We start from the raw sequence: 19,285 nt of genomic DNA on the forward strand, positions 1-19,285 counted from the left end.
TCTTCAACGTTTCTTCTCTCAAGATTATTGATCTCTCTAACAATAGTCCATCGAGTACTCTGCCTGATGATCTCTGTTACCATCTTTCCAATCTTGAAGAGCTTAATTTGCAATCAAATGAAATATCAGGTTCTCTTCCACTCAGCATATATGAATGTTTTAACCTTCGCGTTTTGTCATTATTTTCTAATAAATTCAGAGGGATCATTCCAACAAACATTTGGAATTCAACCATGCTCCAAAGTATATATCTATCTGACAACATTTTACAAGGTATGTTGTTTTCTTTTTAATACTTATTCCAAGTTCAATAGCATTTACTTTAATTTATTTCTTCCTTTTTGGTCATATATGTCGTCGTCACTCGTCATACGTAAGTGTACACCAAAAGTATCAAAATGAAAAGATGTAAATATCGTCTAAATATTTAAAATCAATATAATAATTCATAGGGTAAAGTACACAAATGGTACTTCGACTGTAGGATGTTGCTTTGTTGAGCCTTCGACTATTAAAAGTTACAAAATGGTTCCCTGACTATAAGATATTGATTTGTTGAGTCCATCCACTATTAAAAGTTACAAAATGTTCACCGACTATTCATTATGTTCCAAACTCGTCTTTTTTGTTAAAAATTGACGGTAGTTTAAGTTGGACGTTATCATGCTGACAGAGATTAATAATCGTGTAAGATTATGAGATCAGATTTTATCATATCCAGTTAGAATGTTAACGTAAAATTCAAGTTATCGTCAATTTTAATGAAAAATGACCAATTTGGAACATAATGAGTAGTTAGGTGATCATTTTTAACTTTTAATAGTCGATAGACTCAACAAAATAATGTCTTATTATTAGGGGATCATTTGTAGCTTTTAATAGCCGGGGAACCCAAAAAAATATTGTCCTATGGTCAAGGGATCATTTCAATACTTTACCCTAATTCATAATTGATTGATAATATATCAATGCATTTAAAAAATTAAAGTAGATGACTATAATAGTAAATGATAATACATTGTAACCAATTAATGACATAGGAACTATTAATTCATAATATATGGGTAAAAAGTACTATAAATAAATCAATAATAAATTATTTATAATACATTCTAGAAGGTTTTAATGGAGAAAACTGATTAAAATATAAAAAAAGAAAATGATTAAGATTAAAATTAATAAATTAAAATTAAGTTTAAAATATTTGACATATATTTGTTTAATTTTTTTAAAATAAAAAAAATGTAAAAAGAAAATATAATTATCATTATTGGCATTTAAAAAAATATTTTATATTTAAGATATACTTATATTAATTTAACTGTAATTTCTATTAGATCTTGGGGAAGTTTGATTGCATTTCTTAGTGCATAAATTTTATTTTTATTTGAAAATGTTTGCAAAATAAATAAAAGTGGTTATGTAAATATTTTGTAAATTTGACATTCAATGAATATTTATCAAGGAATCTGCTCACATGTGATATCTCATCTTCAATTGGGGGTCTTCTAACACTGCTTTCATTAGACTTATCAAATAATAAGTTACATGGTCATATCCCTGAATCATTTGGTGGTTTGATTAGTTTGGGACTCTTGGATTTAAGCCATAACAATCTCTCCGGAGCCATCCCCAAATCTTTGGAAAAACTTCAATCTCTAAATTATCTTAATGTTTCTTCCAATAGACTTGAAGGAGAAATTCCAAGCAATGGATGTTTTCCAAACTTTTCCAGTACAGTATTCGTGAACAATTTTGCACTTTGTGGTCCACCAAGATTGCTAGTCCCACCTTGCAAGAAAAACATCTCCAAAAACTCCAAGATGATGATAGTGCATGCTTTAAGGTATGGTTTACCTGCATTTGGGATTGTCATTGTACTAATAGTCTTAACTATTATGTACAGAAAGCGCCAAAGTAAGAGTACAACTCTACCAGTCAAGGATGATTCACCGTCTTTGAAAAATTGGAGAAGAATTTCACAAGCTGAACTTTCACAAGCAACAGATGGATTTGGGGAAAGCAATTTGCTTGGTTCAGGGAGTTTCGGATATGTATATAGAGGAAGACTTTCAGATGGAATGGAAGTAGCAATTAAAGTCTTCAATTTGCAGATAGAAGGAGCATTTAGGAGCTTTGACATTGAATGTGAAGCATTGCGTAATATAGTTCATCGGAATCTTGTCAAGATCATTACTTGCTGCTCTAATGTCGAGTTTAAAGCCTTGGTGCTTGATTTCATGTCTAATGGAAGCCTTGAGAATTGGTTACATTCTGAAAACTATTCTCTTGATATCTTACAAAGGATGAACATAATGATTGATGTTGCAACAGCTCTAGAACATCTCCATACTGGACATGCAACACCAGTAATTCATTGCGACCTAAAACCGAGTAATATTCTACTTGATGATGACATGGTTGCACATGTGGGAGATTTTGGCATTGCCAAATTGTTGGGAGAAGGTGATGTAATGAAACATACCATGACTCTTGCAACTATCGGTTATATGGCTCCAGGTGAATTTCAGTTTTTTTATGATCATTTTTCCTTTTTGTCCCTTTTATATTCTTTCATGTGTATGTGTATACATAATTGGATAAGGCATTTCAGAAATAATTAAGAATTAACAAAGCTTTGATTATGCTTGAAATGTAGAATTCGGATCAGCAGGAATTGTTTCTATAAAATGCGACATTTATAGTTATGGGATTGTCCTAATAGAAACGTTCACAAAGAAAAGGCCAACTGATGAAGTTTTCACTGATGAAATGAATATGAGGGATTGGGTGGAAAGATCATTGTCTAAAGGAATGATAGATATTGCAGATGCTGATTTATTAAGAAGAGAGGACGACTACTTTGTTGTTAAAGCAAATTGTATTGCATCCATCATGGACTTAGCTTTGGGTTGTTCAACTGAGACACCAGAAAAAAGAAAAGATATGAAGGACGTTGTGGTTGAGTTGAAGAAAATCAAACAAAGGTTTCTAAATAGCATCGAACATGTTTGATAAAGATGGTAAGTAACGAGTATGCTTGTCCTATATATCACACATAGATGGTCATGTTCTAGGCTCTCTTTGGAATTCAAACTTCAACTACAAAATCAAGATGGACACAAATCAAACAAGCAGCAGACCTTTCTATCAATTAAAATTTTTGTTAGCTTTGGGCCATTAAATAATCAATTTTGATAGTTTGGATTTGTTTAGTTATTTGCTTATTTCATCACTATATATTTTTGTTTTAACATTTTCCTGACTATTTTATAGTTGTATGGATTTTTCGTTGCTTTTCTCTAGTTAAATATGTTATTTACTGTCATAAAAAAATTAAAATTTAAATATTTGTTGAAATAGTTGTATTTTTTTATGAGATAAATTTTTGTGAATTGTTAAACACCAAAAGATGATTAAAAGCATATCAAGATTGTACAAAATTTTTTCTATCTGGGCGCACGATAGTGGGTTTCTCTGGGCGTACGTTAGCAGGCCTAACGGTTTTCTGAGATTTCTGCCCGTCGCGTTCCCGGTGGTTGCCGTCTACTCTGGTTCTCTGGTTCTATTCTTCAAGACCTTCTTTCAGTTGGTTTCAGTGTTGTTCTTATGTTTCTTGTGCCTCTCTTTCAATGTATTGGAGAAAATTGTTTGGGAGCTCTTCTGACCAAGCCCTAAAGTTCTATCCTCCGTCTTTCAAAAATGGAATTCCCACGATCTCCCCTCCATCAGAGATTCTGGAAGCTGGCATTTTGGACTGGAAACTCTCCATTGTGGGTCAATTCTTAGGACCGGCTCCAAATTTCATGACATTGCAAAGAATCATTGAAACCCAATGGAGAAAGGCGCTGCAAGGTTCTCGTCTACAGGTCAGTATTGCTGGAACAAATCTGTATATTTTCTCTTTTACTTCAAAAGTAGCTAGAGATTGGGTCCTTGAAAATGGACCTTGGCACATATTGAACAAGCCTCTCATACTGAGAAAATGGGAACCAAACCTTAAACGCCTAAATTTCAATTTAACAAAAATCCCAATTTGGGTTCACCTGTATAACGTCCCTTTAGAACTTTTCTCTCAAATAGGATTAAGCTATATTGCCAGTGGAATTCGTGTTCCAATTTCAATGGATTCGGTCACTGCATCCAAAACTAGACTTGAATTCGCCAAAATCTGTGTTGAAATTAGTGTTAACGATGACATCCCAAAACACATTGATGTAATACTGCAAGATGGCAGCACCTCCTCTATTTTTGTTGAAATTCCTTGGATGCCACCTAGATGCAGAAAATGTAAAACATTCGGTCATAATGATAAAAACTGCCTGGTAACAGCCAATCTTACTCAATCTTCAACCCAAATTTGGAAGAAAAAGGAGGATTCATATTCTTCAGCTAGTACTAGTACTTTTGAGAAACAGAAAGATCCTATCACCACATGATCTCTCACTTGTAAGGTCACGCAAGAAACTGAAGTAATTGGTGGAATTAAGTTACTGCAAGACCCTAACAGCACTGATGCACCAAGAAAAGAAGCTGAAAAAGTGAATGAAGATAACTCAGAACTAACTTCTACTGATATCCCTGCTGAACCTAAAACTGCAGAAATAGATAACAAAGTGAAACTGCCCAACCCTTCTGTTTTAATAGAAGATGATCATGCTTCAGTCCCCAAACGAGGTAGAGGAAGGCCTATAAAATATAAAGCAATTTTAGCAGGATAAAAAAATAGATTTGAGGCTCTCAATGCAGTTGATGAAAGTTTACCTATTATCGAAGGCAGTCAAAAGAAGTCGTGCATTGCTTCTAAGGGAGTAGCTGAAATAGTCAAAGAACTCAAAAGCAAAAAGAAGGAAAAAGTGGAACAATCCAAGAGTTCAATAGTTGAGGGTGAAGGTCCCTCTAAGGGATTGTCTTCCCAATGATCATCACTTTCTGGAATATTAGAGGATTCAATAATCCTCTAAAACAGAATAAAGTGCTCCATAGGGCATCCCAAAATAATGTAGATATCCTCTGCTTACTAGAGACTAGAGTTAAAGTTCAAAATTCCAAGGACATCATTGACTCCAAATTAGCCAATTGGAATGTCTGTTCTAATTATGAATGTGCTGTTAATAGAAGAATTTGGGTTCTTTGGAAGAAAAGAATTGACTTAACTATCATTCAAGTTACTGATCAAACCTTAACAGCCAAAGGAGAGTGTTGTGGAATTCCTTTTGTTATCTCAACTATTTATGGATGTAATGATGGCATCATTCGAAGGCAACTTTGGCATCAGATGCAAGAGTTGGATAGAATGATTGGTCACCTTCCTTGGATCTTGGATGGTGATTTTAACATTACCCTCCTACCTAATGAGAGCTCAGACTATTAACTTCTCTATCCAGGTTCAACCTCTGAAATGAAAGAATTCGAAGATATAACTCAAGACTTAGATCTCCATGATCACCCTTTCATAGGTCCTTTATTCACTTGGAGTAACAAAAAAGCTGAAACTTACCTTGCAAGGAAGCTTGACAGGGTCCTCATCAACACCAACTGGGTTAACTCCTTTCCGAAATCTTCTATTGAATTTATTCCCCCTGGAGTCTCGGATCATTGTATGGCCATCACATGGCTTTCTAAAGACACTCCCACTAACCGTCCAAAACCATTCAAGTTCTTTAATTTTTGGACGCTTCACCCAAATTTTTTGAGAGAGGTTGAAAGATCCTGGTAGAAGACATTCTTTGGTAATCCCATGAATATTGTTTTTCTCAAACTCAAGCAAACCAAGAAAAGCCTTAAAAATTTAAACAATTCCTGCTACAGTGACATTTCTACCGAGTAAAACAAAAAAGACTCGAGCTTGAACACCAGCAAATTCTTTCTTTAAAAGGAGAGGAACTCTTTGATAAATAATTACAAATCCAAAAGGAATTATCCTCCATTGAGGAAGCTGAACTACTGTTTCTGAAGCAAAAAGAAAAGGTGCAATGGATCAAAGAAGGCGACAAATGTTCGAAATTTTTCCATTCTGCTGTGGCTGTTAAAATTAAGAAGGAGACTATTCAAATGCTTATTGATGATCATGGGGCAAGACTTGAATCCTTTGACTCTATGGATGTTGATGTTTTATCTTTCTTCACTGATCTGATTGGGAAATCAGATCCTACGGTCAAGAACATTGATAAGAAGCTCCTTAAAGATATTCTTAATTACTCTCTTCCTCAAGATTCTGCCTCTAGCCTTGTCAAAGTAATTACTTCGGAAGAAATCAAAGAAGCAATTTTTAGCCAAGGCAATGATAAGGCTCCGGGACCCGATGGTTACACTCCATATTTCTTCAAATTTTCTTGGTCCATTGTTGGTGAGGATGTGATCAATGCTATCAAATATTTTTTCCAGAACTCTTCTCTTCTCCCTGCCTTTAATGAAACTACCATTGCCTTGATTCCTAAAATGCCTACTCCAAGCAAAGTCAAAGATTTCAGGCCAATCTCTTGCTGCTCAGTCATTTACATGGCCATCACCAAGATTATTGTCAAAAGACTGTCAAGTCTTATCTCTGGAATGGTTTCTCTTAATCAAACTGCCTTCATTAAAGGTAGAAGCATTGTCTGTTGAGTTAATCGATCGACGGAATCAGCCAAGAGGGGGTGAATTGGCAATTAAAATTTTGGTGGAAGCTTTTGCAGAAAATTGAAAGTAATTGCACAACGATTTAGAGTGGTTCGACTTTCTCAATCAAAGTCTACATCCACTACCTTAGCTATCCACACTAAGGATTTTCCAACAAATTCACTAATTTTTCTTTCTTTTGAGGCCAAAGTGATAACCTTACAACTCCCTCAAGAATATACCCCAATTCTTGAGAACATTCTTTCTCAAAGAGAAGATTACAAATTTGCAAACTTACAAGGAAATCCTCAAAAGGTAGATTGTTTGCACAATTCTAGAACAATGAAAAGAACACTAAAAAATAAATACAATTGAGTACAAGTAGTGTTCTTGAAAGCAAAATGAATATTGAATGAAAAATAGGCTTGAAATGCTCAAACTTGAGGTTTGATGCTTTCTCTTTGATTCTCTCTTGATTCTTGTTGATTCTTGTTTCTTGTTTTTGATCAATGGCTTCTAAGCTTGTTTAAATACACCTTCAAATGATTTTGAACGTTGGGGATGCTTAATGGAGTCAATATAGTCGTTTAAGTGTGAAAACAATTAATAAATTCAGTTGGGAGCGTCAGTGTATCGATGCATACCCATGGTGCATCAGTGCATCAGTGTAAAATTCAAATATTTTGACCGTTGGACCCTTAGTGCATCGGTGCACTCTTAGTGCACCGATGCATCAAGTGCATTCGATGTTTCAAAATAGCCAGAGTGCTTCGATGCATGGCTGGTGCATCGATGCATCAAATGCATTCGATGTTTTCATAAAATCCTCAGTGCATCGATGCATGGTATGTGCATGCATCGATGCATGAAATGCATTCGATGTTCAATTTAATTCATGGTGCATCGATGCAAGGATTTGTGGATCGGTGCATCACTTTGAAAAATTGATTTTAGGCTTGATTTTGGTTCAAAATACTTTGTGAAAATTGTTTCAAAAATATATGAAGTATAAAACACAATTTTGCACATTTAGTAAGGTTTGAATTTGATCTTGAAAAGACTTGGAGTAATTGATTTGATATTCGAATAATTGTGTCGAATATACTTATAAAATCATTTGTAAAATCTTAAAATTCAATTAAACTTAATTTGTTATATCAAAACAAAAAAATGTTTTCAAAAATCTCTCCCTTTTTGATATAACAAAACATTTGTATTATTTTATGATTTTCTAAAAATTTGAAATCAATTTTGAAAAATTACTCCCCCTTACTATAACACTTCTCCCTTTTAACATTTTAACACTTAACACTTCTCCCCCCTTTTGGTTAAATCAAAAAGACTTAAAATCGATTTATATATATATATATATATATAGCTTAAGCTGCTAAGATCACAATCAAAAGAGAGATTAGCCATTAGTTTCATAAACAATATTCATAAACAATATTCATAATTAAATGTGAAATGGCATAATTGGTCAAAATGAACTAATATGATGCAAAAATTAATAATCATTAAGCTTAAATTAATAAAGATAAAATCAAACCAAATATATATATATAATAAGTTAAAAATCCATAAAACATCCAACTCATAACAAATTCAAACATTTATTAATCCAAAACAATCAATCCAGAAACATCAAAAACAAATATCAATCCAAGTTTTAAAAAACAAGAAAGCATGGAAAAGGTCTAATCCATAGGAGGATCGGGAGGAGGAGGATAATGAGCTCGAATTTCAAGAGTGAACATGTTCATACGTTCATGCATCTCCCGCTGAAACTCAGTAATCTGAGACTCCATGGAGGCAAACCTCAGATCAAACGACTCCAAGAAGGATCGAAAATATGGTGGCATTTGATCTTCTTGTCGTGCCGGTTCCGGTGCAGGCTCATCGTCTGGAACGTGATCGTCGATATCTTGCATAAGTTGTTGAAACTCAGGATCATTGTCAGCAGCTAGTGCCAGAGGAGGAGGAGGAGGAGGAGCATGAGAAGAGCTAGGAGCAGCTCATTAAGAGTTAGCTTCCGGGGTTTTCTTACCGAGTCGAAATACCCAAAGACATGTTTCCTCGTCTTGCTTCCAATCCGCTTTCTTCAAGGAAGTAAGATTAATTTGATTTTGGAGTGGGATATAATTGTCGAGAGAGACGTCTAGACCGAGTTTGATAAAGAGGTTACTCAGAAGACATCCATAAATCAATGTTTCGACATGTTTTGAAGGAACAATGTTTATGATGTCCACTAGTTGACTAAAAATAATGTGGGGCAGATTTATTTTGATCTTATTTTTAATACAGTGCATCCACCATAAATCCCTAGCACGAAGAGTGGAGTACCTACCTCCGGATGGTCTAAACCACCAAGAGATCATCAAATGAAGAAAATGATCGTGATGAGATCGTAGAATACTAACACTAGAATTTGGAACATAGGGATATTCCACATTTTCAGTCTCATTATATGACCCATCATCATCTAACCCAAAACGAAAAGTTATAGTCTCGGGGTCAATATTAATATATTGGCCTAAAAGATAGGATCTAATGACTATAGTCCCACATTGAGTTTCGTTTTGAATACATACCGCATTGGAATAGACAATGCGGACTAACTGTTGATAAACGATAGGTTTGTGCTGAAACATTTTATCAAACTTCCAAGCTTTAAGAATCAAAAGGTATTCAAAGTCAATATCTATCATAGCTAGAGTACAATTGGTCTCTACGACGCTCTGGCATGTTAAAACAAGATCCTAATAGAGATGTAGGTGGAGGAGGAACGAGATTAGGAGGTTGGTTTGAACAAGAACGACTCGATGAAGTTCTAGGGCGTTTGAGATTAAACATAGTTTAGGAATCAAAAAAAGTAATATAACCTGCATATTGAAACACATGTATGCAATTTAATCAATCCCAAAACTCAATTGAGTCCTCAATAATTCAAGGTTCTCTAAATCAAATCCTAATGGGCAAGGTTTTGAAAATAATTTTTGAAAAATCATAATATGTATACGAAAACAACATAATTAAATAAAAAACATCAAATTTAAAAATTAAATTCATAATTTTGAAATACACATTTTTTTAATTTTGATTTTTTTTAAATTTGTAATTTTTTTTAATGAAATTGGTTGTAAAATCTAGTTTAAAATCATCAAATACTCAATGCCCGATATAATGTTCATCCTAGAACTAATTAAAACTAGTCCTAAGATTAGAATATGATAAAATAGAGGTTTTTAGAAAAATACCTTGAAAATTTCGGATTTGAGAGGAATGAGATGTTGTGTTGCATAATTTAATGATAGTAGCAGGATATAGAGATGAAATATGAAAGATTTCCGATCAAAACCGAAGGATTTGGAGTAATTTTGAGAGTAGGAGAAGGAGAGGAGGCATACGACTAAGAGAGTTTAGTTTTAGGGTTTGAAAATAAATGAGAAAATAAGCCTTATAAACCCCAAAACCCGATAGATGCATCGATGCATGACCCTATGCATCGATGTACATTCAAGGCATGCATCAATGCACATTAAAGGCATGCATCGGTGCACCTTCATGGTGTATCGATGCACATTCAAGGATGCATCGATGCACTGTTAGGTGTATCGATGCATGAAGCACAAAAATGTCAAAAATCTATTTTAAACACTCAAAATACTAAATTAATTGGCTCTAATGGTATTGGTAACTCATATATTGAAAATTAATCACGTTCAATCAATCAAATTAATCCTTTAAACTACTTTTGAATATAAAATTAATTTTCATCAAGCAACATAAATTCCCCCTAACTAATAGCAAATAATGCAATAAAAAATTATTATTATAAACATTTTTCATTTATACATAAAAGTACTAAAATTATTTTAAACACTAAGTGAAAATAGGTAAGTTAAACCTAATTCTCTCCTAAGTTTCCAAAATCTTTCTTTGTCTAAAGGTTTTGTAAAGATATCTGCTAATTGGTGCAAAGTATCAATAAATTCTAGAACTACATCTTCCTTAGCGACATGGTATCTAATGAAGTGATGTCTAATTTAAATATTCTTAGTTCTAGAGTGTTGGATGGGATTTTTAGTGAGACAAATAGCACTATTATTGTCACACTTGATAGGAATGGTATCTACTTCAATTTCATAATCAAAAAGTTGTTGTTTCATCCATAAAACTTGTGCACAATAACTACCGGTTGAAATGTATTCCGCTTCAGTGGTAGATAATGCAACACAATTTTGTTTCTTTGAAAACCAAGAAATCAACATATTTCCAAGGAATTGGAAAGTACCGGAGGTGCTTTTCCTATCTAATTTGCATCCTCCATAATCCGTATCAGAGAAGGCATACAAGCTAAAGTTAGAGTCTCTAGGATACCAAAGTCCTAAACTATGAGTGTCCTTAAGGTATCTAAAGATCCTCTTAACAGCTAGTAAATGTTATTCCTTAGGACATGATTGAAATCTAGCACATAAGCAAACACTAAACATAATATCCATTCTACTTGCAGTTAGATAAAGTAAAGAACCAATCATTGACCTATAAAATTTAACATTCACACATTTACCTCCTTCATCTATGTCAAGCTTTGTTGATGAGCTCATTGGAGTGTTATGTGGCTTTCCATTTTCCAGTCCAAACTTCTTGAGCATATCTTTGACATACTTAGCTTGATTGATGAAGATGCAATCTTTTCTTTGCTTGATTTGGAGTCCCAAGAAGAATGAGAGCTCCCCCATCATACTCATCTCGAATTCACTTTGCATTAGCTTAGAAAATTCTTGGCAAAGAACATCATTAGTAGAACCAAATATTATATCATCAACATAAATTTGAACTACTAATAAATCTTTACCTTTATGCTTTAAAAACAATGTAGTGTCAACCTTCCCTTTTGAAAAACTTTTTTCAATTAAAAAGTTTGACAATCTTTCATACCAAGCTCTAGGAGCTTGTTTTAAACCATAAAGTGCTTTTGTCAATTAAAGAACATGATTTGGAAATTTTAAATCTTCAAAACCTGGAGTTTGTTCCACATACACTTCTTCCTTTATAAAACCATTTAAAAATGCACTTTTAACATCCATTTGATATAATTTAAATTCATGAAAACATGCAAATGCTAATAACATTCTAATTGCTTCCATCCTAGCTACGAGAGCGTATGTTTCATCATAATCTATGCCATCTTCTTGAGTATAGCCTTGAGAAACAAGTCTAGCCTTGTTTCTCACTATATTACCACTTTCATCAAGCTTATTCCTAAACACCCATCTAGTACCTACAGTAGATTTATTACTAGGCCTTTCAACTAATGTCCATACTTTAGTTCTCTCAAATTGATTTAACTCTTCTTGCTTAGCCATAATCCAATGTTCATCTTTTATTGCTTCTTTAATATTCTTAGGCTCTATGCATGAGATAAATACAACATAATTATAAATATTTCTAAGAGAAGATCGAGTTGTTATCCCTTTTGATGGATCACCTATAATCTCACCATCCTTGACATAGTTGTACTCTCTTGGGTAAGATACTTCCCTTTCTTCAATGGTTGGATTCTCGAGAGGATCTTAAGTTTCCTCATCTTTCGTTTCTTCCTTTGATGATGGTTCTCCAATGTCATGTTCAACGTCATTTATGTTTAGAATACCTACATCATCATTCAAACAAGAATCCTTCCTCGAAAGGGGATTATCATCGAAAACAACATGTATAGACTCTTCTACAGCTAAACTTCTTTTATTAAATACTCGATAAGCTTTAGAATTTAAGGAATAACCTAGAAAAATTCCTTCATCACTTTTAGCATCAAATTTGCCAAGATTGTCTTTACCATTGTTTAAAACAAAACATTTACATCCAAAAAGGATGAAAATAGCTAATGTTAGACTTTTTATTTTTGAAAATTTCATATGTAGTTTTATTTAAGATTGGCCTAATCATTACTCGATTTATAACATAACACGCGGTATTTGTGGCTTTCGCCCAAAAATATTTTGGCAAATTATTTTCACAAAGCATGGTTCTAGCCATTTCTTATAAAGTTCGATTTTTCCTCTCAACAACTCCACTTTGTTGAGGGGTTCTAGGTGCTGAAAATTATGGCTAATACCATTATAATTACAAAAATCAGTAAATCCAAGATTTTCAAATTCAGTTCCATGATCACTCCAAACACTAGTTATAGAGTAACCTTTTTCGTTTTGAATTATTTTTGAAAACGTGATGAATTTTTATAATGCTTCATATTTAGTAATTAAGAATAGAACCCAAGTATATCTAGAATAGTCATCTACCAAGACAAATGGTATTGTTTCCCACCCAAGCTAGTAGTCCTATTTGGCCCAAAAAGATCTATATGGATCAATTGTAATACTCTACTAGTTGATACATCATTAATGGATTTAAAAGAAATTCTCTTTTATTTTCCTTTACCACAAGCATCACAGATTTTATCATTATCAAATTTAAGCTTAGGCAACCCTCAAGCTAAATTTCCTTGAATTAGTCATTGCAAAACACTCATATTAGCATGTCCTAGTCTCTTATGCCATAACCAACTATCATGCTCATCATTAGCAACTAGGCATAAATTAGTCATATCAATAGAGTCTAAATGCACCATGTATATGTTTCTATTCTATGACCAACAAGCATAATTCGATTAGATGCAATGTCAATAACTTTACAACCATTAGTTTCAAACATGACATTGAATCCTTTATCACATAATTGACTAATACTTAAGAGATTATGCTTTAATCCATTCACATATAAAACATTTTTAATTTGTATAGAAGAGGTATTACCTATAGTACCTATACCTTCGATGTGACATTTTGAATTATCACCAAAAGTCAATTCTCCTCTATTTTTGGCGTTAAGCTCTATGAACCGGGTTTTGTCTCCGGTCATGTGTCTTGAGCATCCACTATCAAGGTACCATGACTTTGAATTTGTTTCCCGTGCCTTGTAGCAATGCTCTTTTTCCTACAAACATAGATTAATTTCTAATTTTTGGTACCCAAATTCTTTTGGGTCCATATTCATTAGTTTCCAAAATCCTAGTCCCCTTAGGTATCCATTTGTGTAGGATATCTTTATCTTTAGTAGTAATGAGTCCTTTAGGAACCCATATACTTCTAACGATTTTCCATTAGAGGTTCTTCAGGGACCTCTATGATTGTAGTTTTTAAAACTTTTTTTTACAATGTTGGATTTTGAATTTTCTCCATTTTCAAAACGTTTTATTCCATCTTTATCAAAAGAAGTTTTAAGATCATCAATTTTCTTTTGATGTCATCATTGACATTTGAAAGTAAATTTTGCAAATCCAAATTTTTCTTTTCAAACTCTTCTAGTTTGATTTGTAAATCTTTGATTTTACTTTCATGATCGTTGTTGGTTTTGGGTATGAGTTTATTTTCATTTTTCAATTTTGAAACATCATTTTTATATTTTAAAAACAATTTCTCATAATCCGAAGCCAACCCAATATATTCATCTAATAGCTCATCATAAGATAAATCATCAAATTCAGATGAGTTAGAGGTTACCTTAGAATCTTCCCCGAATGCCATCAAGCACATGTTTGCTACTTCTTGTTCCTCTTCATCGGAACCCTCTTCATCGCTCCATGTAGCCACATGAGCCTTGTGCTTAATTTTTGATTGACCCTTTTTTTCAATTATGGACAATCATATTTGACATGCCTCGACTTTTTGCATTCATAGCAAATGATAGGGTCCTTCTCTTTTGGTTTATTTTTGAGGCCTTCATTTCATTTGAATTTTCATTCTCGGTAAGGTCTCATCATTTTTCTGAACCGTTTGGCAAACAATGCCATTTCCTCATCATCGTTATCTTCATCCGAATCGCTCTCATCTTTTGTGGATTTGAGAGCAACTCTAATGTTTTTCTTCTTTTCCTTCTCCTTTGGTGTCTCGTCAATATTATCGAGGTCCACCTCATCTTCAAGCATCATTTCATGAGTGAGGAGGGAACCGATTAGCTCTTCAAGAGTTAAAAACTTTAGGTTCTTAGCCTCGATGATTACAATCTTCTTGGATTGCCATGATTTTGGAAGTGAGTAAACTAACTTCCTCACAATCTTTTCGGTTGGAATGATCTCTCCATATGATTTAAGACCATTGACAATCGTTGAGAATCTATCCACCATAGCTTTGATATCTTCATTTGATTTCATCCTAAAATTTTCATAGCTATGTGTTAGAAGACTAATTTTAGTTTCTTTTACCTCGTCGGTGCCTTCATGAGTGAGTTATAGTTTATCCCATATTTCTTTGGCGGTTGTACAAGATGAAACTCTTCCATATTCATCTGGTCTAAGAGCACAAAATATGATATGGATTTCTTTAGAGTTAAGCTGGAACATTCTTGTCTCTCCTTCACTCCATAATCTTAGATGAGTGAGAGGCTTGATATATCCGTCTTCTACAACATTCCATGCTCCCATGTCACTTGCTTGAATGAAATACATCATCTTATTCTTCCAATAGGCATAGTTAGCTCCATTAAAGAAATGAGGCTTCAAATGAGTGAGGCTCTGGTACCAATTGTTGAGTTAATCGATCGTCGAAATCGGCCAAGAGGGGGGGTGAATTGGCAATTAAAATTTTGGTGAAAACTTTTGCAGAAAATCGAAAGTAATTGCACAGCGATTTAGAGTGGTTCGACTTTCTGAATCAAAGTCTACGTCCACTACCTTAGCTATCCACACTAAGGATTTTCCAACAAATTCACTAATTTGTTATTTCTTTTGAGGCCAAAGAGATAACCTTACAACTCCCACAAGAATATACCCCAATTCTTAATAACACTCTTTTTCAAAGAGAATATTACAAATTTGTAAACTTACAAGGAAATCCTCAATAGGTAGATTGTTTGCACAATTCTAGAACAAAGAAAAGAACACTAAAAATGAATCCAATTGAGTACAAGTAGTGTTCTTGAAAGCAAAATGAATATTGAATGAAAAATAGGCTTGAAATGCTCAAACTTGAGGTTTGATGCTTTCTCTTTGATTCTCTCTTGATTCTTGTTGATTATTGTTTCTTGTTTTTGATCAATGGCTTCTAAGCTTGTTTATATACACCTTCAAATGATTCTGAACGTTGGGGATGCTTAGTGGAGTCAATAAAATCGTATAAGGGTGAAAACAATTAATAAATTCAGTTGGGAGCTTCAGTGCATCGATGCATACCCATGGTGCATCAGTGTAAAATTAAAATATTTTGACCGTTGGACCCTTAGTGCATCGGTGCACTAAGAGTGTATCGATGCATCAAGTGCATTTGATGTTTAAAAATAGTTAGAGTGCATCGATGCATGGCTGGTGCATCGATGCATCAAATGCATTCGATGTTTTCGTAAAATCCTCAGTGCATCGATGCATGGTATGTGCATCGATGCATGAAATGCATTCGATGTTCAATTTAATTCATGGTGCATCGATGCATGGATTGGTGCATCACTTTGAAAAATTAATTTTAGTCTTGATTTTGGTTCAAAATACTTTGTGAAGATTGTTTCAAAAATATATGAAGTATAAAACACAATTTTGCACATTTAGTAATGTTTGAATTTGATCTTGAAAAGACTTGGAGTAATTGATTTGATACTCGAATAATTGTGTCGAATATACTTATAAAATCATTTCTAAAATCTTAAAATTCATTTAAACTTAATTTGTTATATCGAAACACAAAAATGTTTTCAACATTGTCGATAACACACTTCTGGCTCAAGAAGTGGTTAAAGGTTATGGAAGAAAAAGCATATCCCCTAGATGTACAATGAAAATCGACCTTCAAAAAGCTTTTGACACACTTCATTGGAACTTTATCATTGCTGTCTTGAAAGCTTTAGATCTCCCTGATAAATTCATTAGATGGATTGAAGCATGCTTCTCTGAACGAAGATACTCAATATCTTTCAATGGTAATTTAATTGGGTTCTTCAAAGGTGCAAGAGGAATTAGACAAGGTGACCCCCTTTCACCAATTCTTTTGGTTATTTCTCTGAATGTACTTTCCAGTCTGCTCAATTTATCTGCTGCTAGAGGTCTATAAAGGAAATGTGGAGTCAGCTACAAGAGTAACCTCTGTTCTTGAAAAAATCTATGAATTTTCTGGTTTGAATATCAATGCTTCAAAGTGTGTTTTCTTTACTGCTTTCATTTCAACCAGAACTGTCAACACCATCAAACACCTTACTGGTTTTAATCTTGGATACTTGCCTGTTCGTTATCTAGGAATTCCTGTTATTACCAGAAAACTCACAGTGAAAGACTGTGACAACCTTATTCAGAGCATCAAATCTAGACTTAATCTCTGGTCTGGAAAACATCTCAGTTTTGCTGGCAGACTCGAGGTCATTAGAGCTGTCTTGTTTAGCAAAGCTAACTATTGGTGCCGACAACTTCTTTTGCCCCAAGCTGTACAAAATTGATCAGTTATGCTCCCGTTTCTTCTGGAAAGTAACTGATTCAGCAGCTACTGGTGCGAGAGTCAGTTGGGACAAAATCTGCCAGCTTAAATCCGAGGGTGGTCTGGGTCTGAAAAATCTTAAAAGCTGGAACCGAGCTTGCATGATCAAACTTATCAAAAACATTATTGTTGGAGAATGTTCGTTATAGGTTGCTTGGATTAACAACAATGTTTTAAAGGAGTTCAATTTCTGGCATATTTAGGGAGGCTCAAAATTCAGTTGGAGCTTCAATATATTGCTCAAGTTATTCCTACCATTTCAAACAGAACCTCTATCATAAGGGAAATCTGGAAAGAAATCAGAATTAGCGAGGAGAAAACTTCTTGGCAATCCTTGATTTGGTTCCCACTTCATATTCAGCACAACATTATTGCTTGGATGGCTCTCCAAGATCGACTTCTACTCGAGAACGACTTCAACGTATGGGGATTACTACTTCCGTGGACTACACTCTCTGTAATTTATCAATGGAAACTCGTTCTCATTTGTTCTTCAATTGTTCAACTGCTTCTTATATATGGGAAGCAATACTTTCACATAATTGGATAAATAAATCTGTTTCAGCTTGGGAAGACATGGTTATTTGGGTTACAAACACCTGGAAAAGCAAGTCTCTCATTGTAACTATTCTAAAAATTGCTTGGTGTGCTTCAATCTATGTTATGTGGGAGGAACGCAACCGAAGAATTTTTCAAAACCGATCAAGAACTGCTGAAGATCTCTTCATTTGCATCAAAGAAGTTGTTACAATCAAATTAAGGGGAAAACCTATTAATAGGAATGATAATATTAACTCTTTACTTTGTAACTCTTGGGGTATTGATTAAACCGATCTTTTCTTGTTGTAAGTTGACTGTACATATATTTTTGTGATCGGTTTTTGTAGCAGTTACTGCTTTTTTTGGGGTAATAAAATTAATTTATCCAAAAAAAGATGATTAAAAGTTATCATATTCGTATGTGGGTCCCAAAAAAAGGTATGGATCTATGCTAAGTTTTATTCTTAGTTTTATTTGTTCTTAAAATAAAATATTTAATTTTCCATGCCTGATATTCATTGTAATTAAACTCAAGACTGTTTGTTACATTATAAATTGGGTGCAGAGAACATAGATCATAAACATTAAAGTCAGTCGTTGTTAGCTATAGATTTTCTGTAATTTGAAGGATCACCATGAAACTAACTTTGAGGCTGTAAGGTGTAGTCTTGTAGATATGGTGATGAATTCAAGTAAGAAGAGATACTATCAAAGGAAAGATGAGAGATTTCTTCAAGGACTTGTACATGGTTGCAGCCATCTATAGGTGTGTTTTCTTGAATGCTATAATACCTAAAAGTTTACCATTAAATTAGCATCTAATAATCACTTAGAACTGTAATGTCCCAAATTTTGGATATTGACTAAAATGTAAGTTTTGAAAATTTGGTGGCTAAAGAATAAACTTTGAAAAGTTTAGGGATCAAAAATGTAATTTTGAAAAGTTATATATTTTAGCGCGTAAATGAATAGTTTGGCCAAAACAAGAAATTTCGTGGTAATCAGATTTTCGGTACGTGATTTGTGCTAAAAGCTATAAAGATTTAAAGTTCAATTTAGAAATCGAATGATCGAACCGAAATTTTATGAAAATTGAAAGATGTTAGATAGTGGTTGGAAATATCATTTCTATATTTTATATTAGAGAAAATTGGCTTAGATCAGTGCAATGTTTCAGATTTGGCCAAACAGTGGAGTTTTAGTGACTAAAATGCAATTTTTGAAAATTACATGACCAAAATAGAAAGTCAAAGCCAAGTTGATTCATCTTTGACTAAGGAATATTTTAATGGAAGATAATGCAATGGAATTTTGTAATTATTAAGGTTCATTAATGGCAATTTTGAGATTTCTTATTAATTGAATTTAAAATTCAATTATATATTATTAAGACAAGTGTTAAGGCTAATTAACACTAGAATAATCAAGAAAATTAGCATATTTTCATCTTGTTCTCTCTCTTGGCCAAAACCACCATTGTTGCTAAGGTATGAATTTTATTTTGATTTTTAAAGGTACTTGATTAGTACTTGGATCAAGCTATTAGATAGAGAATTAACCTACATGAAATTCTCTATCATCTGGTATAAATATTACATGGTGAAGATACTTGTGTGTTGAGATTGAAAATT

The 19,285-nt window shown here is 33.5% G+C and overlaps 2 protein-coding genes across 2 annotated transcripts; both read left to right on the forward strand.

Moving 5' to 3' along the window:
• The first annotated feature begins 1,454 nt into the window (after nt 1-1,454).
• Nucleotides 1,455-18,296, forward strand: LOC120135476 (receptor kinase-like protein Xa21). The gene is made up of 3 exons (XM_039151749.1): nt 1,455-2,520; nt 2,660-3,023; nt 18,283-18,296. The coding sequence occupies exons 1-2, from the start codon at nt 1,824-1,826 to the stop codon at nt 3,013-3,015; spliced, it is 1,053 nt and encodes a 350-aa protein (XP_039007680.1). The 5' UTR covers nt 1,455-1,823; the 3' UTR covers nt 3,016-3,023; nt 18,283-18,296.
• LOC120135690 lies at nt 3,633-6,606 on the forward strand. Its single transcript, XM_039151919.1, has 6 exons — nt 3,633-4,325; nt 4,455-4,677; nt 4,750-4,893; nt 5,007-5,327; nt 5,388-5,542; nt 5,917-6,606. Exons 1-6 carry the CDS (start codon nt 3,633-3,635, stop codon nt 6,604-6,606), a joined length of 2,226 nt encoding a protein of 741 aa, XP_039007850.1.
• Nucleotides 18,297-19,285: the final 989 nt, after the last annotated feature.

Source organism: Hibiscus syriacus, unplaced genomic scaffold (genome assembly GCF_006381635.1).
Source record: "Hibiscus syriacus cultivar Baekdansim isolate YM2019G1 unplaced genomic scaffold, ASM638163v2 tig00110610_pilon, whole genome shotgun sequence".
Taxonomy (NCBI): domain Eukaryota; kingdom Viridiplantae; phylum Streptophyta; class Magnoliopsida; order Malvales; family Malvaceae; genus Hibiscus; species Hibiscus syriacus.